The sequence below is a fragment of the Phalangium opilio genome, unplaced genomic scaffold (genome assembly GCF_054372755.1).
Source record: "Phalangium opilio isolate 3A_F unplaced genomic scaffold, DU_Popi_V2 ptg000070l_1, whole genome shotgun sequence".
Taxonomy (NCBI): Eukaryota; Metazoa; Arthropoda; class Arachnida; order Opiliones; family Phalangiidae; genus Phalangium; species Phalangium opilio.
In genome coordinates this window covers 7,920,056-7,944,950 of record NW_028324182.1, presented here as the reverse complement: position 1 = coordinate 7,944,950, position 24,895 = coordinate 7,920,056, and the positions used below count along the sequence as shown (strand labels likewise).

At 39.6% G+C, this 24,895-nt stretch overlaps 1 protein-coding gene and 1 long non-coding RNA gene across 13 annotated transcripts in view; one reads left to right on the top strand and one right to left on the bottom strand.

The window, feature by feature from the left end:
• LOC149661388 (uncharacterized) overlaps nucleotides 1-24,895 on the bottom strand; it is a 286,806-nt gene that overhangs the window by 101,494 nt on the left and 160,417 nt on the right. The window lies entirely within an intron of this gene.
• LOC149661392 (hemicentin-2-like) overlaps nucleotides 1-24,895 on the top strand; it is a 43,270-nt gene that overhangs the window by 16,975 nt on the left and 1,400 nt on the right. The window contains exons 4-14 of one of the 2 annotated variants that reach the window (XM_089842915.1): nucleotides 3,120-3,437; nucleotides 4,164-4,571; nucleotides 5,915-6,244; nucleotides 7,652-7,915; nucleotides 8,749-9,123; nucleotides 12,000-12,254; nucleotides 15,557-15,826; nucleotides 17,589-17,726; nucleotides 17,969-18,002; nucleotides 18,764-18,870; nucleotides 24,578-24,710. In XM_089842915.1, coding sequence (XP_089699041.1) covers nucleotides 3,120-3,437; nucleotides 4,164-4,571; nucleotides 5,915-6,244; nucleotides 7,652-7,915; nucleotides 8,749-9,123; nucleotides 12,000-12,254; nucleotides 15,557-15,826; nucleotides 17,589-17,726; nucleotides 17,969-18,002; nucleotides 18,764-18,870; nucleotides 24,578-24,678 — 2,600 coding nt within the window. In that variant the 3' untranslated portion in view covers nucleotides 24,679-24,710. Of the gene's footprint in view, nucleotides 1-3,119; nucleotides 3,438-4,163; nucleotides 4,572-5,914; nucleotides 6,245-7,651; nucleotides 7,916-8,748; nucleotides 9,124-11,999; nucleotides 12,255-15,556; nucleotides 15,827-17,588; nucleotides 17,727-17,968; nucleotides 18,594-18,763; nucleotides 18,871-24,577; nucleotides 24,711-24,895 lie in introns of those variants that run through there. The other variant, XR_016368877.1, reaches the window with a different exon arrangement.

The following is a 24,895-nucleotide window of genomic DNA, read 5'->3' as shown; positions in this document are numbered from 1 at the left end:
GTAACTGTTACTGATGAGATACTATAAATTAAGGAGTTCCCAGAGGGCACTATGTTTTCATCCCATTTGAGAAAGCCCCTGCCCTATTTGCAATTCAGGATTTAAAAAGTCTAGCGAACCCTATTTTATTTATTCAAGTTGTGTTGTGTTGTTTTTGCCGACGATCTTGGTTTTAATACGAAGAACTCGAGGGAATTTTATGTAGGAAAGGTCGTCTACATAAAAACATATTTTTTTAAGACTGAAATAATAGCTAGCTGAGAAGGACGGAGAACTTTAGGCCTTGTTGAGTTAGGTTGCTAAACAAGATCAGATATCAAACTTTACGGCTTCCGCGTATATCCGCCTTTAAAACGGAGACTCTTGGATCTTAATATTTTTATTCCAATTTTTTCTTTGCTGAGAGGTGTAAAAAAACTCCGTAACATGACGAAATATTATTGCCCTTGGAACTAAGTCCGTAATGATGCCATGGTCCAGACACTAGTTAAATATAGTATAAAATGGAAGTAAACGAATATTAAGATCCAATTTACTTCCAGTTGAAGTCTTTTGGTACTTGGAAAATGGTATTCTCGCCTACGTCTAATGAGACGGCCTATTGTTTCCCATCAGAAACAGCTGACGGTATAAAAGCAACCCATAGTCGAATCGCATTAAGGCCAAGGCGTCGTCCTCGTCGCGTATGCCACGAAATAGTTCTCTCTTTTTTCTACACCCTCTTTCTCTCTTCTGGTCCAGATGAGCTTCCAAAGTCGCCGTCCGACTATTCTCTTTCCTTTTGCTTTGGGCTCAAACGACGAGGAATTTATGGGCTTTAAAATCAAGGCATTACCCCCTTCATTCGTTTCGGCAAAGAACCTCGGGTCCCTTACCTAAGAAAAAGCTTTCGAAAGTAACTTTTGCAAATGCCAAACCATTACCGAAAGACCGACCGACGACTGACTTCGTGGGAATGGGATAAAAAACGAGATGGATGATTTATTTTAAGATATACTCGAAGAAATCCCCGAATTACAACTAGCGGCTTGTTCAGTTATTCCGTAATTGTTCTTGAGAGAAAAAAATAAAATAAAGAACCCCTCCTAGTTACTGTAAAGGGTGTAGAAGAGGTTTAAGATTAACAATGAAATAAAACAGGAAAAGTTGTATTTCAAATGATGTCTGCAATGTGGTTCAAAAATTCGAAGATAATATTGGTTGACAAAAGTACACGAAATGCGGCCTTAACTCCACAGCTCACGTGACAATAATTGCTTTTAGAATTATTGTAGTATCGGTGTTACACCCTGTATGACAATCCCCAATGGAGCTAAGAACAAAGTAATGAGTCTGAACTTTTATGGAAAACAAGCTTTCTCATTTTGACCTTATTCTTTTCCACGGTAATGATCGTCTCTTCTCTCAACCTAACACTCCTCTCCTTTGCTCTCGGATAAGACCATAAAATTGCCATGGCTTAAAACGTTAAACGTAATCTTTTACGGGCGCGTCCCCTCTTTCAGTAACTAAAGGTCTATTTTTTAACGGCGCTAAAAAACTTTTAGACATACTGAGGGGGTTGGTGCGACCCAAATCCATTTTACTCCGTAGCGTATACGAAGTTTCACAATTATAATAGAAAGGTAGAATGGAGTCGGTCCCAAAGTGAATAGTAACATTCCCAATTTAAAGAAAATAATGATGTTCAACTCACAAAGAATAATCTTAATGAGAGACAAGAAAATATTAGGACTATTTTTACTATACAGAATATAAATATGACGAAACCCTTCCTTAGTTCGAATTAGCATATCAGATATTAAAAAGAATATTGTCAGAGAAAAAAATTACTATTGAATAAAAGCTCATAGAGAACAGAGATAGGTGTGAAAACAATGGGTCGCCAAAAATAACTCCATCTTTAAATGAAGGTTCAAGGTGGTAAAAAAATGGCTTTTTATCCAGAAAGCCAGGGGTGGGCACTGAGTATTCTACGTGAGTCTATGCTCTAGAGTAAGTCCCGGAAGAGGGACCAAATAGAAGGTGGCGAAATCGATAGAGCGATATTTTTCTTGTCACGAAAAGCTGCCCATATTTCATTCGTTTCAATTTAAGCTTCATTCTTGGTTTTCCCCTCACTTTTTTGTTATTTTCGGCAAAATTTTATCAGTTTTTTTTTGTTTCCTCGTCTTTCTAACCTAAAATTTTTCGGATATCACGGAAGTGTTTTCCCCGTTGCTTTGGGGATTTCTTTTACGGAGGGGTTATTTCCCTAGTAAATGAGCTGAATGAAATATGACCTAGATTTTACTGACAAGTATTACGGAGGATGTGAGCCAAGGAAAAAAATATCTTATTACAGTGTAAGGAGGAAATCGATTCGTTAGATTTTCTTTTTTTTTCGTTCCATCGGATGTGAAAAAGATAGGAGATTTTTCGGCATATGATTTTTTTTTTGTGCGGATGTGAAATTGGAGGCATAATTAAAACTTAATCAGTAGGCCTCGGCTAGTGTTTTAAACTTTAGACGCATCAAACGTAAAAATGGGAGGTTCTTCAACCTTTGAGAATAAATATCAGCTTCGTTAGGCCTTGGCCTTAGGATAAAGTCGCAAATTCACATATAATCACAGTTTATCGAGAATCAATAGCGAAAAGGAGTCGGAAAGAATACGGCCTCTTTTTCTATGGCTTAAATAAGGCTGGAGAAGATTCGGCCTAGGGTTTTACGTTAACCTAAAATGCCAGGAATAACTTGGCGTACGAGACATAATAAACAAGAGAAGGGGTTACGCGCTAGAGTAGAACGAGGTTGGAAGGGGGCGTTGCCTCTCGCGACTGAAGTAGTTACTAAACACTTATCGACTGCAAAAGCGGCTCCATAAACTCTCATTAAGCGAAACCAGTGAACGCCTCCGCTGGTCAGCCTCTCGTACCCGAAATAGTCCAACTATATCCTACTCTTTCGTTGTTATTTTACTATGAAACTTGGACAGAAACGTAAAAAAATATTGACTAGGATAGATAGGTTAAATGTTATGTTACTTTCAAAATATTTCAACACAGTTGGACCTAAAATAGAGCAAATATTGTATATTTCTTAAGAGAAAAACTGATTTCGCAATATTTATTTCCAGTTAGGCCAAGGAGTATTACTCTACGGGGTCCTACGACGGAAGTAGTAGCTGGAGAAATGGTGTCTCTAACGTGCACGGTGGATGGAGCGCGACCATCAGCCAACGTGACGTGGTATAACCGTACCGACGTCATTATACCTCAGCCACCGTCGCACCGGGATTTAATGAGCGAAGGAACATTTCGTACTTCGAGCACTTTGGTTTTTGTAGCGTCCCAACACGACCACGCCAGGGAATTTTTTTGCAAAGGAACCAACGAGGTCCTTCAAAGAAAACACGAGGCTCCTTTACTTCAAGCACTTAAACTCGAAGTACTTTGTAAGTTACAAAAAATCAACTGTTTGATTTAAAATAACCGAACATTTTCATTAAATCCGAGGCTGAATTTTCTTAAAACCATCGGGAACCAATAAACCTATACAATTAGAACTAGAATTCACGCGCCAACGCCAAATTCACTGGCAATAATAACCAGGAAATAAATTATTCGCTTTTCCAACAGCTTCTAGTTTATTTATGACTTTCAGGAATGTTATTTTTATTCAATGTCAGGCTAACCCCTGGCCGAGCTTTTTGCTTGACTAAATTCCGCAAGCGTACGTCATTCCTCAATCCATCATTTACAGTAAATCCGGGCGTACCGCCCTATCAGTTTCCAAAAACTAGGTTTTCCTTGGCTGATTTTCATGTATATTTTTTATTTCGTATGCCCACGTCTTTATTTCGGGGTCCATTTGGCCCCTATGGTTTACCTACCCAGAAAGAACCATTTATTCCCAACTTATTTTTCATACGCAACCATTATAATCCCGACCCTTTATTGTAAATATACTCCAAGGATGAAAAGGACACAAAGATAGATAACCTTTCGAGGACAACGGTAGATAGGGCTATGGAGTATTTATTTCTCTTTAGATAAATTTGTTCAGATTCGTGGTAAAATACACTTATTTTTAATACCGCGTTTCCTTACGATATGTTAATTGGTAACGATGTTTCATATTTTGTCCCTGATGGTTTTCTTCCCGTTTTCTTTGTCTTTAGATCCGCCTTCGGTGGCCATCAAACCGGAGGGAGTTTTGACCGTTTCAGAACACGGCACCGCAAACATCACCTGCTCTTACGACTCGAACCCTCCCAACATTACGGAAATTATATGGTACAAAGATAAAATGCCCGTTTCGAGGAACAGGAAAGGAAGTTTGGGAGGAAGTGGCGGAGGCGGCTCACCAGGGGGAGCCTCGGGAGGCGGTGGAAACTCGGGAGGAAACCCCTCAACGACGGGAGGCGGAGGAGGGTCGGCCAACTCGGCCCAGTCTGGTCGACGCCCGATTCGAAAAACCTTGACGTTCAAAAATGTAACGAGACACGACGCGGGTCTCTACTCCTGCCACGTCAGAAACGCTTTTGGAAGAGCCAATTCCTCCAACTTTTTACAAATCAACGTCGTTTGTGAGTATTTTTTCCACAATCCTCAACTCGTACCTTGGATGAATTAAACTGGAATAACCCAAGCCAATTCCCCTTTTCGATGAAAATTATCGCTCATCCCATAAAGAAGCGGCGCCACTTCATAGTTATTTACACTCACCCATCCATTTAAAGGAAAACCACCGAGGCTTGTTTTTGTCATCAAATTAAATGTTGACCCACATTTCTTTTTGGATTGTTTTTATTTATGCTCGTTACTTACGATAATCACAATCGCTTCCCTTTTCGAAACTGTCCACAATGATTATCCGCGAGTCGAATGAATTGTTTTTATCCTTCCGGTGCGGTTTTAACCGGGGAAGATAAAGCGCTTATTATTTCTATCTTAGCTGAACCGAGTGGATTATTGAAACCAAATGTTAAAAGGGTAATTTGTAAAAGTTGTTATAAATAACAATGAAAAACGTCATTTCCTTCTACGGAATAGAATGACGCCATATTATTATTGGAGGTGAATTTAAATTTGATTTTTCTCGATGACCCCGGTTATTCCAATCACGAAACTTCGAGAGATATAAATACAGAAAGAAAATCTTTTTACTAAGGGTATTTTCTTTCGAAAGCCGAAAAAGCTTTCAGTTAATCCGGATGTGGATCTTATATAAGCCTCATAAATAGTTGAGGCAATTGGCGTGGATTTTCCAGGGGGTCTCTTCTCTCATTCTGGCTTAGAACAGCGGTATAAGAAATTGAGAGATAATGAAAAGATTTAGGAAAAAGTGAAAGTACTATCCTTGAGGGCAATGAGATTCCGAGAATTTTAGTTTTTCTTCCTTAAACTTTATCCGAGAAGAAAACTAAAATTAATCCTATTTTTGGGATTCTATTCCTCATACAAGGGATTTTTCAAAACCAATTCAAGAAAAGATTCATAAAGAATAGAAATGCTAAGCAATTCTATACATTTGGAAGTTACCTTTGAACTTTAAATTCAGTTCTCTCTTTGCGCTATCGCTACATCTCCGAATGTCTGATACTAGGCCTAGTGCGAGACAGGTTCCAATTCCCCTTGCGAAAGATAGCTTGCACTACGAACAGAAATAAGATGAATTTTGATTTGGGGTTTGAGAACGGTAGTTTAGAAAATCAGAGCTAGATAGAGGTGGTGATTTGTTATTTTGAATAAATTAGGGAATAGTGAGTGGGTCAATGATGAAAGACAAGTTTTTATCAGTTTTTCATTAACATTTTAGAGCCTGAAGTTTATAAGCGTATCATATTTAAATTCATATTATTTTTTCCGTCTCATTCTCTCTCTCTCTCTCACACACACACACTCTCTCTATTTTTGGCTGCATATAAAGTTCCGCCCGAAGTGAACGTTCGTATCACGTCAAACACCGTAACGGAAGGAATCGATCGAACGGTTCACCTAGCGTGCATCGTGGTTCATGGCAACCCTTCCAAGTTGGAACGCGTCAAATGGTTCTTCAATGGCGAACCTTTTAACAAAAGTTTGGTTCTACGCGCCGCTGGTAGTAACAACAATGCCACCAATGTTTCGAGCGACCATCTATCGTCCGACATCAAACTGGACGGTCTAGAAAGACGATTCAGCGGAGAATACTCGTGCCAGGGAAAAAATACAGCAGGATGGAGTGCCATATCTCCAGCCGAATCATTAACAGTTTACTGTGAGTAAACATTTTCTTTTCTGAGCCGTTTGCAATGGAGTAAATTTAATCACAACCACCCAAGAAATAGCAGGCAAAAACAGACCTTATATTATTGAGAATCTTCCATGAAATACAAACTTATTTAGTGGTAGCGTAGACATAAATTGATCTAAAAATTCTTCCTGTTTTGGGAAAGAAATGAAAAAATATATATGAAGAGAAAATACTTGGAAGATAAAGTTTTGGAAGATAGTATTTCTCTATAGCCGCCACATTCGCAGTCCCTAGTGGTTTCGTGGTATATCCTGGCACTTAGGGCACGAAAAAGTAAGCGAAAAAAACAAAAATCCAACTAAACTTACACCTATTATAACCCATCACTTGAAGTAAAAAAATTAAAGCTCAAAAGTTTCAGCCTACAAAAATGTAGAGATTTACTGGGCTACTTCTATTCTTAAACTTCTGTATAAAGTGACTTTTAGAAGGAAAGGAAGCTGGAGCTAGAATCGTCTCGTAAAAGCAACACCAGCCCAAGGATGGAGATCTCCTATTACTCTTCCCCCACATTTTCCGATAGCTATATCTTTCTCTCGTTGGCTTTTTACGTATTTAGGAGCTCGATCCGCTTCTCTCCCGATCTTTTCATAATAGAATCCCGGACAGAGAGGGAGAGGGGGAGGTGGAAAAGAGACGTATATATATTTCCTTTTTTCCTCTCGGACCATGGCAGCTCACTCCTTGAAGCCTCACGCGCCAGGAGTAACCCTAAACCAATTTAAAATAATTCCCCTGCCCTCTCCCTTGGGAGTTTTCCTATAACACAGCGCGTGCTTCCCTTCGGTTCAACTCTGTCTTTCGGTTTAAGTTTAAGAAATCTGAATAAATTTTGGAGAAAAATTGAAAAGTAACCCCCCGTTTCGGTTTTAAAGGGAGTATGAAATTCAAAATTGTTCATTCCCTATATATGTTAAACCGGCATACCAAGAACACGGACAGCTCATTAGTATAAAAAGACACGGACGGGTTCCGCTATTCAATTTGTTATAAAGAGCGACTGAAGTTAATAATTACCGAGCCTTGTTTTGTATAATAATGTCGAAGTCTCTCGCGTAGTCACTCGCCCCCTGCCTTTTACCAAAATTTGCTTAAAAGAGGATTTAAATATTTTTCCTTCCCCAAAAATCAATTTAAACGGTGTCGGAGGTAGTTAACAACAAGAAAAGGAGGGGACGATAAAGGATACAAGTACTCCGGTCCATTTATCATTCTGTACTGTTTACCTGCATGGGAATTTAATTGAAAACAAAATTAAAGTTTGCTTCGAAGTTCGAGGCTTCCCGTTTTCAAAACAACTTTGCATTTATCAAAAACTAATAACACGAAGTTAAAAATCTTTGATTTTTCTTCTCTTTTTAACGGCTGAAGATCCACCAGGAGCTGCCAAAATAAGTCAACGAGAGAAGATGGCGGTAAAAGGGAAAACAGTGACTCTGGAGTGTCAATTAGAAGAGACTGGATTTCCGCCTGCCACCGTTTATCGTTGGGAAAGGGACGGTGTCACCGTCAACTGTAGCGCGCAGATATGCGTCACGAGCAATGCCACTCAAAATACTCAAGGGAACTATACCTGCGCAGCGCAGAACGAAGTCGGAGCGGGAGAAACCGCCGCGTACTATCTCAAAATCCAAGGTAAATAGACCAGAAGAGGGAACAAATATATATATTTTTCCTTCGAGCGCAATGAAACGACACCGTCACGCTCAGTAGAAAAGTTTCCTTACGAGTTTTATCTCATAGATATCCGAAATATACGAAAGAGAATTCCACCTTTTGAATTTTAACCCTGTCAAAATTTACTGGGAAGATGTATAGTTCGAGTTTTGGGTCGTGTTTCTTATATTTATGGGTTGTTTCTAGAAACAGACTTCTTTGACACACGCGAAATCGTATCTCCGTATAATGAACTTTCCTTTCGAAAGAATCTTAAAAGTCTTCTTGCAAAAACAAATTCTTTCTCCATCAACGTAGGAAAACTAAATAAAACTCGAGTTTTCCAAAGTATGTTTTCAGGAAAACAAAGTTTTGTCGTAACTTTACATCGCAAACCTAATACAGACCGTTGATATTTCGCTAGAGTAATAGTCTTATTTTGGGATTTATCTCAAACTTTATTTGCCTGGGTCAAATTTAATAAAATAATCCAAAGGGAGCACCGCTGACTTATGTTTAAATATAAATAGAAACACAAGTTTATCATACTCCCCATAAGTATGAAACCAAAGTGTAGGTCAAATTGGTTCAGAGAACCTATTCAGCTTCTATTCGTGTTAGTTAAGCCCGATCCGCCCAACAGCAGGTATGAAACTAACAGAATGTTTACGGGAACGAGACGCGTTGAAACGTTAGCGGACATAAATCAGAAGCCCCTGCAGCTAGTGTGACGTCACTCGCGTAAGGGAACTTTCCTCGGGTCTGATAACCTTTCGGTGACTTATGGCGGAGATTTTCTTGTCCTTGGACAGCTCCACCGACATTTATCAACAAGCTTCCGCCGTTCAGCGGGGCTTTGCGAAACGAGACGCACGTAAACCTAGTATGCCACGTGGAGTGCGATCCCCTCTGCGAAGTCTACTGGATGAAGAACAATGAGCCCCTGAAGGACTCGCCCATCTTCAGCCAACGTAGCGAACTGAGGCAGGAAAATTACGCTCCAAGTTCGTCCGACGACGATCCTACCTCAACAGCGGGAAAGAGTTTCCTCTCGGTGACGAGTTACCTGACTTGGAACATGGCTCAAGTGTCCTCCGTCGAAATGGATAATTCCACTTTCTCTTGTCATAGTTCCGGCAACGATGCTGGACCCGGAGTTCAGAGCGTCACTTTATTCCGTGTGGAATGTAAGTTATTTCTTAATATTTCAACCTCAGGGATACCGACATAACATCAGAGTTAGTTGTATGAACTCGATACTAGGTTAATTTTTTTTTGCGGCTTTAGTAGAGATACTCGCTTTAAAGGAAACGGGAAGGTATGACGGAAAACGTCTGGACTCGGACCATATTACGAATTTTAAAATTTACGAGTGCACTTTCGCTTGTCAACCTTGTACAATGTTTTTTTCTTTCCAAGTTTACAAAGATGACGTTTTTGAAACGCCACTGAGTAATAGTTCAGGAATTTTGAGAAAAACAAGAGTTACTTTAGCTTTCTTAGCGGATGAATTTGGTAGCATCGTTAGCTCGATAGAAAAAGAGTAGGATCTTTTAAGATAAGGGAGAAAAGCTTTTTGGGGAAAAATTTTAAAGTCCTTTTAGTCGATCCTATGTTAGACGAATAGCGTCTGGAGAGATACCGGAAGAAAAGGTTACTTAAAAGCTCTTTCAATTTACTTAAAAACATCTTTTTTGTTCGGTATGAAACGTCCCAGAGTACTCTACCACCAATATTTACATCCTTTTCATCTAGTGGCGGTTTCTTTCGCGGAAAAGAGCCGACAAAATTAAGGAAGTTCCAACTCTTAGACTTGGGAATCCAAAGAATTTACCGGTAGAAATAAAAACAGCGAAGGAAAGAAAGAAACTTAGGAAGGAAAATACTCTTTAAGTGGAAAAGCGGACAGACAATCGTTCGTTCCGCGCGCAACTTTAGCAAAATTTACGACGCACTTTATATGCAAATTACCAACGATGTACGATTTTAGCGATAAACCTTTTCTAAGATAAACATTTCCGAGTCTGTTTCTTTCTCGAGTTGAACTTGAAGAGAGAAGCGAGGGGGGTCCTTTAGTTACAACCGATTTATAGCTCGTTGAATATAACGAGATGCTCAAGCCACGCTAGTTTTTTGTTGCGGAAAAATTCTTTCCGCACGGTGGAAGGAAACAGCCGAACTTTCAGCCACCCAGCCATGACTTTTAGAGTAATACTTTCTGTACAGGAAGAAGAAAGAGATAAAAAACCGATCGTTTATGCTGAACAAGAATATGTCAACGAATTTAATTTACTTAGATCTTTTGTTGAATCTAAAGTATATAAATAAATCATTCGTCGTTCTTGTCTTGGCAAAACACACCTCCCACGTCCTTCACATCTTTGAATAACCTAACCTAAAGAAACTCTCCCCCACTTTTGAGTCAAAGAGTACAAACCGGATAAAAACAATCAAATAAAAATGTCCACCTAACGTTCTATCATCATACAGCAGTTGGATAAGTTATAGATTTCCATCGCGTGTGTGGTCCAGATCACGAAACTCGTCAAGTTCTGTGGAAAGTCGTAAAAACGAATATTGCGGGTTTCTGCGTACGTAAAAAAATAGTAGTCCAAATTAAGCTATTTTCCCATTCAACCAATTTAATCTGAACCACACAGTATAATACAACAAATAAGGTAGCCATCGTACTCATCTTCAAAAGAATATTTCAAAAAAATGTATCCCGGAAAAAGAGAGCGAGATCTTTTTAGGAGAGAAATGAAAGAAAATCCAGCAAATAGCTTTGAACCACTAGCGGCAGACTGCATTTAATTTAGCTTTGCCACACATTCTTTCTAAAAACCAATGCTTTTTCTCTTCGTTCCTATATGCCCTCAATTGCTATACGTATGACTGTCCAGAAACCAACAGAGGCTTCGGAAACTCAACGGAATTTTATAAATCTTTCAATAGAAGCGTTCAAAGCGGCTAGTGAATGTCCAAGCTCTTGATAGCAAAATCCGTTCCGTAGAGAGCCTCTAAAGCTTCTAGCTACGACTGGTACTGAAAGCTTATAAAGAGGTTGGAAAAGTGAGATTGAGTTGGAAATTTCGCTCATTTGTCACTGGCGGTCGAAGTTTTTCCAGAAGGGGGTTAAAGTGGGAGGGGGTGTAAACTTTGCCGCGGATGAGAGGACCAGAAGCCTCTTTTGGACCATTTCGAAGATTGAACGTTCTTGCGTAGAAATCTACCGGCCGAACGAAAGCTAACTTAAAACTTCTACTATAAACATTTCATAGGGACTTCCTCGATGCAGCTGCTTCAAACTAGCATTAAATTTTCCACGCAGCTAAGTAAAGGTTTTTACAAAAATCACTGATCTAGTCTTGCCTATGAAGGATTATTTGTCGAGGAAATCCATTCCGAAACCTATACATTTCTCTTCTGTTGACCGTATTATAGCCCCTTCGAATAACGCGTAGGATATTTTCTTCGAGGGCATTACTGCTATGAAAAGGTTCTCCGACCATCGAGTCATATCAGAGTCACGGGGCAGGACGAGGTGAAACCGACAGGAGGAAGAAATCGCGAAGGGGGAGATGAAGAAATTAAGTTTTCGAGTGAAAAGAAATATAGCAATGCCTAGTACATCATCTGAAAGAGACGTTGCTAGCCTACTTACAGAACCTTTTAGAAGAAATTCCATTGAAAGGAGAAAGGGGAGGGGGAATCGTTTCGACTCTCAACTCCAGGGGACTTCAGCTAGGTAATCAAGACGAGAACGAAATGATATTTCTTTTCTCAGAATCCTTCAGCAAGGTTTTCAAAAAAAGCTTGGTTCTTGACAGGATTTTTTTAAAAGTAAATAATAGATTGCTCTTTTTCGAAGTAATCCAAGAAATAACAATGAATACTAAAAATAAATACGGTTTGGATAAAGTACTTAGGCCAAATCGAAGTTTGGTCTAATTTTAGCGAAGGAGTACGCGGGACTTTAGTTTTGGCGAGCGAATCCCAGTTCAATTTACGTTTCTGTGTTTACAATCGATTCTAAAAGGAAAATCATTTATTTATCTTACAGATCCTCCCGAAAATATTCGTATTCCCGCTGTTGAGATACTGTTGACCGAGGGCGATGCCGCGGAGGAGTTGTTGTGCACAGCAACGGCGCATCCGATGGGCGAATACATGTGGGTGGCCGGAGAGAAAGTGGTAGCCAGAGGACCGACCCTTTTCGTCAATTCCTCAGTTAACCGTAACATGGAAGGAAGATACACGTGCGTCGTCTCCAATCGACACGGAAAAGCGGAAGCTGATCTCCAGATCACCGTACTGCGTAAGTTTCTTCTCATCTTTTCTATCACCTCGCTCTGGGAACTGAACTCAACCAGATATATCGAGCTCTTTGGCTAAGTGCAAATAAAAAGATCACGCTTCGAAGTAGGAGATGCCCTGACCCACCCGGCCGCTTTTACCAATCATAACTAAAGTTCGTATATGGTAGGGTTTTCACATATCCAACCACACCGTATCGTCATTGCATAAACATAATTCTTTACAAACTTCTATCGATAAACTTCGTAGTGTATCTAGCTCTTATCCAGGGAACCCTTATCAAAAAAGAAAGTTGCCTTCCGTTTGTTTACCGTATTCAGCCGTCGACAAACGCTAGAAAACTCTATTCAACCTAGATCAACTTCCAATTGCTCGCTAATCCAAAAGGGGATTAAACAGAGACACTACAAGCTGGCCGAACACGAGCGCCTCTTATCTTTCGTATTTACGGAAAAAAGGGGGGGCTCGGATAAAAAGAACTCCCGATAAAGAGTAGTTTTTAATTCGACGCTGCAAGATTGGTTCTTGAAAGAGTTCCCATCCGAAGAAGGGAGAATAGAAAGAACCTTCGGTTTCAAAGTAATCAATTAAAGATTATTTACGAGTTTCTTAACGTTCGTACAAACTCCTGTAAATGGCACTAAAAGGAAAAAAGATATACCCTATCGAAGAGTGGTCAGGAGGTTGTTAGCTTTTTAAAATTGATGTCCTATCGATTTTATTTTCCCAATAATTCGCCATCAACCTCGGTCCAATGGCTGCCATGAAGAAAGTTGTCAAACGCAGCTCGAGAAAAGTTACACCTGACTGCCCTAAGCTAATGTTTTATCAGCCATTAGTTAAACTAATATTCCTTCCAAGATGAAAAGCTTTCAACGGTATATTTCGCTTTTTGGGCATATGCTTTAATAACAAATTAGTCTTAACGTCAACGCTAAGAAGTTAGAGCAAATTCGCGATCGAATAGCTTTGACTTCAAGGGCCAAAAACATGGAAGGGATTCAGATTTCGGAGAAGTTCAGTTATGCCTAAGGCGAAAATTATGGGATATCCTAAGAGGGCATCCATATTCTCGCGCATATCATAAGCGTAATTATTTTACCGCTAAGTTTATCATATGACGTCTTAGTAGTCGAGAGATTAGCAACTCGCGCGAGCTTTTCTTGACACCCCTATCATATATTTATGACACCCTGCGTTTAAGCGATGCTCGAAGGGATAGCTTACTGTATAGCTTTTCTTATCAGTGTTAGGCGCTATAAGCGAGTGAAGGGTAGAATCGAGAGGTCGAGCTCTTTTAAAAGAGCCGAGTTGTGGAAGGTTAAGACGTTCGGACGCTTTGGGTCATTATGGACGTATAAAGTACGGTTATTTCGAATCTCGCCCAGTGGCTGCTCTAGCGTTATTGTGACAGCTACGCTATCCCGCCACAGTTGGCTCACGCACCGGCACAAAAGGGTAAAATCGCTAGCCGTGAAATCGATAACGGAACGTTCACCAACTTCCCTCGTCTGCTATAGTAACTATAGCCATACACTATCCTTCTTCCCGAACTCCCTTCTCCACTCTGAACCTCTTCCCGCGGGTACCTAGCAATTTGGCACCAAAGTAAGGTCAGAATTCCGCAATTTATACTTTGTAACAATTTCTCTGCATCGAAATAACATTCCCGTTTCGTTTACGGGGGCCAAATAAGATTGGAGGCGGGCTTACTTCGGCGCTCATCTGTCGTTCATAGCCCGGAGCTTCCTCTCTATACGATATCGATTTGTGTACGCCAGTGGGGCCAACGGAAGATTAGGCGGGCGTGGTAAACAGCTGTATTATCCGTTTTCTTCGATTGGAAAACTCGGTTCGCGATTCCTAAGGATGGAATGCCGCCGTCTTCACCACGACTTTGGTATCGAGTTTCGTTAATAGGAGCGCATTCGCATTAACCTTTCCCTCGCCCACCCTCGGAGAGCATCTTCTATCCTTAGTAGGGCAGACGAGACAACCTGGGGAGGGCGGGATAATAAAACTGCGGGAGATAATGAATAACCTTTACGCGCCGCCACCCAAGACCCGAAAAGCCAGTCAGTGGATCACCAATTTCTCACACTATCTTCCGTTTCCACTAATATTAACACCCAGAGAGCCAAAAATCGAGTTGCAAAACGAACTACTTATTACTAGATAAATGATGTTTCTCTTTCAAATTCACTCTGGGGTGTAAGTGTAATCGATGTCTGACAACAAACTCTTTAGCGATACAAATCCCTGTTTAGTGTCAGTATCGAAATGCTACTTGGGATAGTACAGTCTAAAATAAACCCGACACTAGGGTAAAGTAATGAACTAAGTGTTTTAATTTCAATCTGTAGAATTTTTCATCATTACGTTCTTTCAAAATTAGCATATTTTTCCCGGTGGAATTTTTAAACTACATTCTTAGGCAGTCATAAGGGGAGAACAAGAATGAATTGGTATACGTGTACATAAGAAACAAAAGTTTTATTCCTGAATGCTGCAGGATGTTTATGGATGAAAGCACTTAGATTTTAGCTAGAGTGTTTTTGTGTAGGATATAACTACACGGAACGATTACGGCTGTTTAAAAAGACAAAAGTCGTCCTTGCTAGTGTATGTCATTAAATTCCGAATTTTATCTTTCACGAGAGTAGAAATATGTTCTGTGTTTAACATTAAATATAAAAGATTGCCGAGAAATTGTTTTGCTTAAGATTTTTAGATCTTAAATACACTGAAACTTTAATGCGCTTTTAATTGAATAAAATGACGTTAGAATTTATATTATTAACGGTTTAAAATAAAACGCCCGAACTTCACTTATATTGAGAATTTCTCGAAATTACTTTGAAATTTACGTTCCCTTCCGCTTCTTGTAAAGACGACAAATATAAAACTACCTTTACGTTATCCACCTACTTATTAATTAACTGTAACGAGTCGTAGGTAAAGCGACCCATCCTGGTTCTAAGTATTAACCCATTAATGGATTGGCATTCTCAGAAAAATATTTAGGCCTAAAAGTTTGGAATCCGAGAATGTTAAATTAAAGACTTGAAACAATAACAACTTAAATTTTAAACCTTTCCTAAAAGTGTAAGAAAAATTCTCAAAAAGTTCTACACTTAAACACAATCGTCTTCCCATTTGATGGAAAAATGAAATATTACCCTCCTTATGAGAGTATTTAGAATCGCGCACGCTTTTCCCAAGTGCCCTGTCGATTGGCGTACAAAACTATAATTAATAACAAAATTATATTTTTCATTTCTCCCCTTTCAAATATTCTCTTAGATAAACCGGATTGCATTTTAAAGAAGGAATACGACGCGCAAGGCAACGCCATTTTATCGTGCACCGCCTCGGGTGTGCCGTCCACTTTCAACTTCACGTGGCTAAAGAATAATTCAACTATGGAAGTCATCGTCGGGCATGGCGTTGAGAGCGTTAGTCGATACGTTGTATCGCGTCAAGACGAAGATAGTTTCGGAAAGTATTCTTGCACCGTCACTAACGCCATCGGCACTTCCGAAGTCTGCTCCATGGAAATTTATTCCATGCCTTGTGAGTTGAACTTTTAACTTTCGCATTCCTCTAGGGGGAAGCCCTAGCCGTCGCCGATAGGCTTTTGAAATAAGTTCCATTTGCATTCATTAGCATTTCGCTCCATTTTTTAAACATCCCATACTCGAGTCAAGACAAGACTCTTAAATATTTAGAAGTAACATAACCTTACCGATGTAAGTTTTACATTATTAATAGAAGCTTTTAAACTAGTTCTTAAGTCCACGGCCAAAATATTTCCCGTAGAATAGTTAACTTAGTTAGAATGTCTGATCAGAATTCAATTTAACGACGTTTCAAAGAGTGAAGTTTATTAAGACGTAGTTTCTCCATGCACAGACCAAGGGAAATTTAACTCGAATAATTATTGGGTTAAAACGGGATAGTAAAGCTACTTCGTACGCGAGGTAAAATATTCACTTAGGTTTACCGGAAATAAACACTCGAGTGGAGCAAGTCTTAACTCCCAAACAAACACGGCTAGCCGTCAAATTAGAGACGCGACGCTCGACACTATACACCGAAGATACGATGAAATGAGTTAGTTCCTCCTCTTTGAAGATCACTCTTTCCGCGTATTTATTTCAATCCAATTAGAGTTTCGAACGACGTCCAATTAGTCACTTTGGTCGAGGAAACACGTTCGGGAATCAAAGCGAAAAATCCTAGAGACTTCGCAAGAGTCTTTGTCGAGTGCGAGAGATATTGCCAACGGGAAGAGAGAAGAAGTCATAAACCTCATTATTCCGGTATAACACGCTACTAAGATGATAAATTCAAAAGTAGATTTTTAGAAGAAAAAAAGTTGAATATAAATTGATCATGACGTGCTTCGGCTAATAAACGAAGATACTCCAGTAAAACCTAAGTAGCTATCAGTAAAATTAAAGGATCCTGAGCGAGAGAATTTAACTAACGTGATTGTTCGATTTAAAACAGTAAAAATGGTCCAGTAGCCTTTCTGATTGGCTTAAAATATGTACGTCCACTTCAATGTCATTTATCATAAACACATTCACTTCAGAAAGAAGGCCTTTATACATATGTAGAAAAAATGAGACATACTAAGACAGCGTTTAAATCAAAAAGTAGTTGGTCTAGAAAACGTAAAACGCATCAAAAGGAAAGAAGGTCCTGAAGACGAAAATTGCTCGACATTCTCTCTGATCCATCCAAAGCCCAAAATGGGCGACAATGCAATCTTAGAATATATCCGTTTTATTCGAAGGATTTCCGTCGTAAAAAAACACACAACACACACACTAAAAGATTTACGCTTTTCAACACCAAAAACGCGTCGGTCGACTTCAGTCTTTTCCTCGTTATGCCAGCTCGTAGAAACTTGGGTCGTGATTTAAGAGAACAATTTTATTCCGGGATTTTTTTATTCCTCTCTCTTCGAGGTTGGCGCTATCATCTCCGCATCCTTTTTATTTTCACTCTCGCAAATCATGGTCGGTAAAACGTGTTTCAGGGCGCGTCGACAGAAATCTACCTAATGACAACCCGGGGGTTCAAGGCTTTTCTTTTCTTCCCATTTCCACTATTCATTTTCTCGAGATTATTTTAGACCTAATACGGAAAACTATTTGCTGAAGTAATATTTTCGAGCGCGATGTAGTAGACAAATGTTAACAGTCGCGCAGTCCCCATTCCTTTACTATTCCTTTCATCTCCATAAAGCCCACGAAACTCTATTTTGGTCTTGAGTATCTTGTTCATCTTGTTCTTAATATAACAATCCCATTTCCTTCTTTTCTAGCCCAAGCCGGTTGGGTGCAGCTTCTACTTCAAGAAGAGAGCATGATCATTTTAGCGTGCGTAGTTGGGGGAGTTGCCGTCTCAGGAATTCTCATCATCGTCACTTTTCTAGCGGTCCTGACCCGCAGAAGAATGCGTGGTAAGTAATGACCGAGGCCTAGCCGCTCCTTTATATCCTACATAGACACATAGTCGAAACTATATTGCACCCACATTATTATCTCCAGTGTAAAAAGAGAAATGAACGGTAGTAGATTCGCAACCGTTACAACTAATTCGGTTAAATTACTTTAAATATACTATTTACTTGTTATTTTGGATAGCGGAATATCTCTATTAGTTCTTTGCAGATGTACTTAAAATATACCCCTTTTTTGTTAGCCGTCAATTCGTGCAATATGGGAGAGAGGCAGAAGTAAGTAATACGACATTTTATTGCCTTTTTATTGGGAAAATCCTTAGAGCTTCGGAAGCAGAAAAAAATCTTTCCCACTAGTGTGTGTAAAAAAACAGTGAGAAGAAAAAATATCGGATAGCGAAGAATAAATTGGATTAGTCGCAAACGTCCGGCTAATAGAGGCGACTAGCATTTCGATCGTGTTACGTCGCGGACTTTCTATCCTTAACTGGACAAGAATCCCCGTAATATAAAGGACACTATATCGACCCATACAAATAAAAGAAGATTTAAATCAAATAGATTCACTAAAATCCTTTAGACTAGTTTATAGGGTCTACAACCATCTACTTGGGTTTAGGTTTTTTTTCTCCTGATAATGCCATAGGGATCAAGCTAGTGAGAGATAGTGGTTCGAATAGATTCTTTCTTTAAAAGGGGTTCATTTTTTTTTCTCTGCCCATTACGATCAAGCAAAGGCCTTATCTTTTATTTGCTGGCGTGTCTCGGCGTAAACCCATACGATCGAATTTGTCTTATACTTTAGACCCAATAGCTTCTGTTATGTTCTGGTCGGGATGAGAAAAAAGGACAAGTCAGTTCATTAAGGTATACGTCGGTATACGCAAACACGGAGTAACTTGTTTTTACCATTTTCTTTTTTTTTTCTATTCTCCCTTCTTTCCCGCCATTTTTTTGCTCCTTTCCCGCGTTTTTCTCTTTCCCTCGACTCGTAACGCTACGGACTCTATGGTATGCGTGGAACGAAACGACGGTAGTCCAGAAGGAAGAGAGCCAAGCCCCGAGCACGCCATCAATGGTAAATCGCCGGGTCCAATTACCGAAAAACGTGACTGGACTCCTTTACTGAAAGACGAAGAAACAGGTAGGGGCAGAATTGGCCTATTGATTCCTCTTGCACTTATTCTGGTATGAAAGTCAGGGAGGCCCCTACTGGCATTAACACTCTGGGGTACATATAAAATGACGAGGGCGCCTATCCGTATCGTTCTTTTCACGCCCCCACATTTTTTTACCATTCTCAGTAAGTCCAGAAGCCTATAACGTGACCTATTTAAGGCCTAACTTTAAGCAGTTGCGCTTTGTAAAAACACTTCGATCTTTCTTACGAGATTAAACATTGCGAATGGCTTCGCCAAAACTTTTAAATGTGTAGTAGGGTGAAGCTTCAATTCAGGCGAAAACCAACTAATGCTAATTCAACGAGCGCCTGTAGAAATGTTTACCACGCAATGAATGAATGAATGAATCTTTATTTGCTTTCTATAAAGAGATCCCTTTTGAAACAGGGAGGAGCCACTACTGGCTCGCAAGCAAGTGGTACATACCGTTACAATTTGTTAAACATTCGTAGGTAAAATTAACCAGATTATATACAAAGTGAAATAGTGTATGAAAATAGTTCAATGGTAATGATACAATGATTTTTTTATTATTATTATTGTTCTGCCAACAGAGTGAAAGGAGGCGCCGCGCACTAGCAATTAGCAATATAGGGAGAACTGTTGGTACAACATGAGTTAGAGTAAGACGCTCATGAGCCAGGCGAATGGTTTCAACTTGAGTTTCAACAAAGTCTTCTAATCTAGCCTTAATGGTGACCTGATAGTGGAAGTAACGCTGGCCTGATTGCGGTCATTAAAGAGACTCCTGAACGGTATTTCGTCATCGCGTAGGCAGGATGAATGAGTGCCATCATAGTACATTTGCTCTTAAAGCTCACACCATACTTCTCAAAGTTGCCCCCTCCTGTAGATTCAGTACCCCCTCTTATTCTTCCGTTGACATAAGGACCATTATTCTGCCGCCGGTGGTGCACCTCGACGCGCCTTTTGGCGCTCGCGGTATTTTTTACGTTCCCATTGGGCTCTGCGGGTCAGATCAGCCTGGATGTAAATTGCGCGATAGCCCTCCTTATCTTTCAAGGATTTAGCCTTCCTGAGTACCAATTTACGTTGGTTGGGGTTCTCGAGACTCAATTTTACAGGGGGGATGCCAGACCCTTTCATCCGAGTGCAATGTAGTACTTTAATTGGCTCGTCTGTCAAGTCCAGTGCGTCATTCAGCCAATCGGTTGCAAGAGATGGGTCATCCAGGGGAGCAGAGGCAGCACCAAAGATCATGACATTTAGCGCCTTACCTTGGACTTCTCGGGCTTCTTTTATAACTTTTGCAACCAATGAATATTGTAGTCCATTGGCCACAGGTGCCGTCAAGTCTAGCGCGAGTTTTTTCATTTCCGATATCGGCGCCTGGAGTTCCTCAAATCGTTTCTGCATCTCAGCCTGTGGTTTAGCCAATTCCTCCCGTAGTTGTGCTATTTGAGATTGGGTAGATTGGAATTCAGCGGCTATTTCGTCGAAAGTAGCCTGGACGTCACTAAGTTTCTCTTGAACCTTCCTAGTAATCAATTGCTCGCAGTGTTTTTCCAATTCAAGTTGAAGCAGTGAGAATTTGGTACTAATACACAATTCGATGTCGTCTTTAATAGCTGAGACCTTCTCCTCTACCACGGAACCCAGTTCTGTTTTTATCATCTTAGCCAGCGAGGCAAGAAGGGCGTCCTGATCGAAAACTGGGGTAGCTTTGTGGCTGGCAGAAATTGCCGTGGCTCCAGACTCTGTCCGTTTGTTCTGATCTGGACTGTTAGGCGTGGTAACAGACCTCCCAGTAGGCGATGACTTGGAAGTCATAGTGGTCTTGGCAGAATTATTCTGGTGCTTCTTATCTTGACTCGACGTAGAGGTGTTTAGCTTAGCATTTAGTTGTGACTTCCCCCTAGCCATGGTCTGACAAAAGAATTGAAATTCCCGCCAGTGGTAAATACCGCCTGTTGTCAAAAGGTGGCGCCTTAATCTCCGGGTTCCCACAGAGACGCTCTTCCACCCTAAGACTACTACTCAGCTAAGCCTTGGTTAGTAATTTAAAAATCCCAAAATAAATCTTAACATCGCGGGCCAGAGTCAGTTTTTTGTTACCGTTAGAGGGTCAGGACCCTTAGTTAGAAGAAAAATATATCGTACATAGAGAAACCCATTGAATCACAGTAGAAATTTAAGGCAAGGCGCAGCCCGATCACACTAGACGCGACGCTGTTCTACATCACCCGTGTTCAGCAATACACTAAAGTTCAGAGTGAAGCCATCATACAGGCTGAAAACTATCTAAATTGATACTTAATTTTCTACATGATACTAACTTCGAATGATCACCTTTAGACGGTACACATATCTACTACAATTTCCTACAATTCGATAGAGTAAATTACAGTAGCGAGGGAGTGTTTATTCGACTATACTTTTTTAGTCGTCCGTAGCACGCGATATGTTAGTACTTACCATAGTATTGGGTTGAATACGACAGTCTATTATACCAAGGGGAGAGAAAGTCAGAAAACAACCTAATTTCGCGTCACTGGTCATACGTTTGACCAACTACGTAAAGGACGCCTGAGCGGTCACCCACCGGTCCTTCCTGTATATTGAATAACACACGAATACGATAATGAAAAACAACACACTAGAAGGATATACTCGGACATTAAACAGCGCGTAAGCTTTTTCCGGTATGAGAATTATCGTAATTTCTGTGAAAGGTTATCCAGATTATTAAGTTGTAATGCGAAGATATTTTTCCAGTCATTACTCTTTGAGCTCCTTGGAAACTATAGTAACCGACAATAGTATCAAACCAATTTTCTATTATTTCTGCTAAATTTTATGTAATTCTGTGTCTACCCAAAAAGGATAACCACCATAAAGAAGAAATATACTAGATAGGTTTAGGAATATCTGTAAGGAGGAGGTATGGAGAAACTGACTATAAAAACCCACCATAAATTGTCTTGGAAATACACTACGCGCGGGGATACGCGTTCTCCAAAATGACAAGAAGTAGTATACTTTTCTTTCCAATGGCCTATGCCCTCTTTTCCATGATCCTCTGTTCGTCTAGAGGGACTATATATTCAAATTTATTCTTTTATACCCAAAATATCGAGGCCGGTCGCTTTCTTGCTCGGGGTATACACATAACCGGGATGTATTAGACCCACGATATTCGACTGGGCATTAAATGAGACACTTGAAGATCTATTTAACGTCGGAATTGACTGCGTCACCCTCCATTTCTTGACAGAGTGAGTTAGCTAATCGAAACCGGGCTGTATTATCCACCTTTCTCCAGCAAAATAAATTGTGATGAATAAATTCGAGAAAATATATTTTAAAAATTATTAAGTTTCCGAGCTACTATTTGAACCTCGACATAAAATTCTGGATATTTTCGTATAGTAAGAAACCACTATAATATAGTATTACAATACTACAATCGAATAACTATGCCATCCTCTACGTATCGTACGTCGATTGCCTAGCCAATATATCGAGTTAGTTCAGATTTAAGAGAAAAAAATAAATAAATCGAAAATACTTGGCAAGAAGCCGACTAGATCTCGTATATCTTAGCTCGTAAATGGGATGGTTAAAACATAAAGGAATTATTATAAATATCTATAGCATTACTATTACGATTTAAAGCCGCAACCATGCCATCTACGAGTTAGAGGTATAGTGATATCAACCTGTGGGGATTTTTCCTAACTGGAGAGAGAGACGATTCTCTGATGGGACTCGACTCGATATAAAACTCTAAAGTTGATCGTGACACAATTTATCTAGCTGTCTGTATTTCCTCCTTCCTTTAGAATCGTAGATTATTCTCTTAATGCCCCGGATCTGTTACTCAATTTCTCTCTCCGTTTCTACGTCATTCTTTTTATACACGTATACCCTAAAGTTTGAGGAGGGTTCGAGACAATCTTAATGATGGACGAGCTTTTCTAATATAAATGTAAATGATCCGTACACCCTACATGGAGATCGAGTTAACTCTATTTTTTACTCTACTACGGTAGGTTTTTTCCCTTCTCAATCAAACCTTAGGAGTACTTCGTCATATGGAGTTTTAGTTTAGTTTTTAGGGATGGAGAGGTTTCGTTTAAAAAAAAAGAGTGCGGAGAAACATCAGTACATGGACGTTGTATCTTTAACAGGACAGGAGTTTGGAGTGTTTTTTCCTTAACCAAGTGGATGGTTCCTCTTTTTTTGGATTTAAATGCACTGTTTTCATTGCCTTAGAAAGCGCTCGATAAGAACAAGTTATTGACAAATAGAGTATTACGCGTCCCGTTAGATATAACGTCGCTAGATTGAGATAGAGAGAAGAGATATAGACTAGAAAAATTCGGGAGTATTGAGCCCCCGAAAGTCCCACTTTTTTAATATTATTCTCTCCCGGACCTATATGCAAATAAGGGAAAAATCAAATCGATAATCGCGTGTCGAAGAAAAATTCTAAGGAGGAGAAAAATAAAAAAAAATCGATGCTAGGAATTTATCCCGAGCTTCTTTGCCTTTTTTTCCCATCGCTAGATAGAGAGGAAGAACTACGGAAGTTTTTCCCTATTTTATAGCTTGTTCCGGGACGAATATAGTAAGACCTCTCTCTCGTCTTTGTTATCTGGGAATGTGAGTAATGCCAAATGCCGAACGTTCTCTTAACCCTATTTTTATAAGATTCCGTTCTCGGAGTCTTCAATTTTAAATGGATGGAAAAAAACGGGTCCATCATGGGATAAGTCTATTCGGTTAAAAAGAATACTCGTATACAGGGTGTTATAGAGATAATATACGTCCAGAGTTTATAGACTAAATGGCCGGGTAATATTTAATACTTATTAGAAATTTGGTCAAAGCTCAACCGCTCGAACAGTGGAACTCTCCCAAAATCATTCTATTACCACCTTTTCAGAGAAATACTCCCTGTACATGTCGGTAATCCATTCAAGAATCTTTATTCCTTCGCGGAGGAAAAGGGCTTAAATATACTCCTAGTGTACAAAAGTATAATACCTCGACTACGCAACCCCAACCATAGAAGAGGTCAGGCTATAATAAAAAGAAAGAAGAGAAAAATCGACTCTTTCGCGTAAAAGAGACAAAGGATAAAACACGAAGTAGTAGTCCATCGAAATCGGTCGGAGGTACCTCTATCAGGTTTAAAACCCTTTTAAATCCCTACGATTCTTTTTCTTATACGACTAAAACCAAATGTCTCTTTTTGCGGATGGGAAAGAGACGTAAGATTTAGATGGAACTATACTAGATAAAAAGGGTACGAATACCCAATGTTAAACCTCGTAAGAAAGAAAAAAAAACCCAATGGAATTTTATCAAAATCCAAAGGAAAAGCATGAAGTAAATATTTAGTTGAGGCTCTTGTAAATAGATATATTGTATATGTGTGTTTGTTAACTGAAATTAATAAGATCTGCGCAGTAATGGATGTTTTGTTTACTGTGTAACTCTTAAGCACACCTATGTGCAAATTTCCATAAAATAAGCAATTAAAACCACCTTTCTCGTTATAAAGATAACCTAGCTTAAACTCTAGTTTTAACTGTCAGTTGCTATCATTGTAATCCGTTTATACAGCTAACTTAATTGTTAGGAAGATAAAATCAAAATAAACGTTGCATGTTTTATACGAGGAGGACTTTTCTAATATTTCAGGTTGGACAAAGGATGATTTAAGAAATCATCACCACCATCCGATGGAATGTAGAGCCATCGGTTACAACGACTATACCATTTGCCAAAAGCAAATCAGGTGACATAAACGGAACAAAAAGCCGCCGACAGTAAGGCAAGTAATTTTTACACTAATTTTACTTTACAAACGCGCCATGGGAATTAGTATTACCCAATATAAGGCTTAGCCTTGAGAATTTCTAGCTAACTAAAATAATTTCAATCCAAGCATATATATCTTGGAAAGGTTTCGAAATTAAGATTTTAATTTTAGCTTAGCCCCACGTGCAAAGCTTCGTA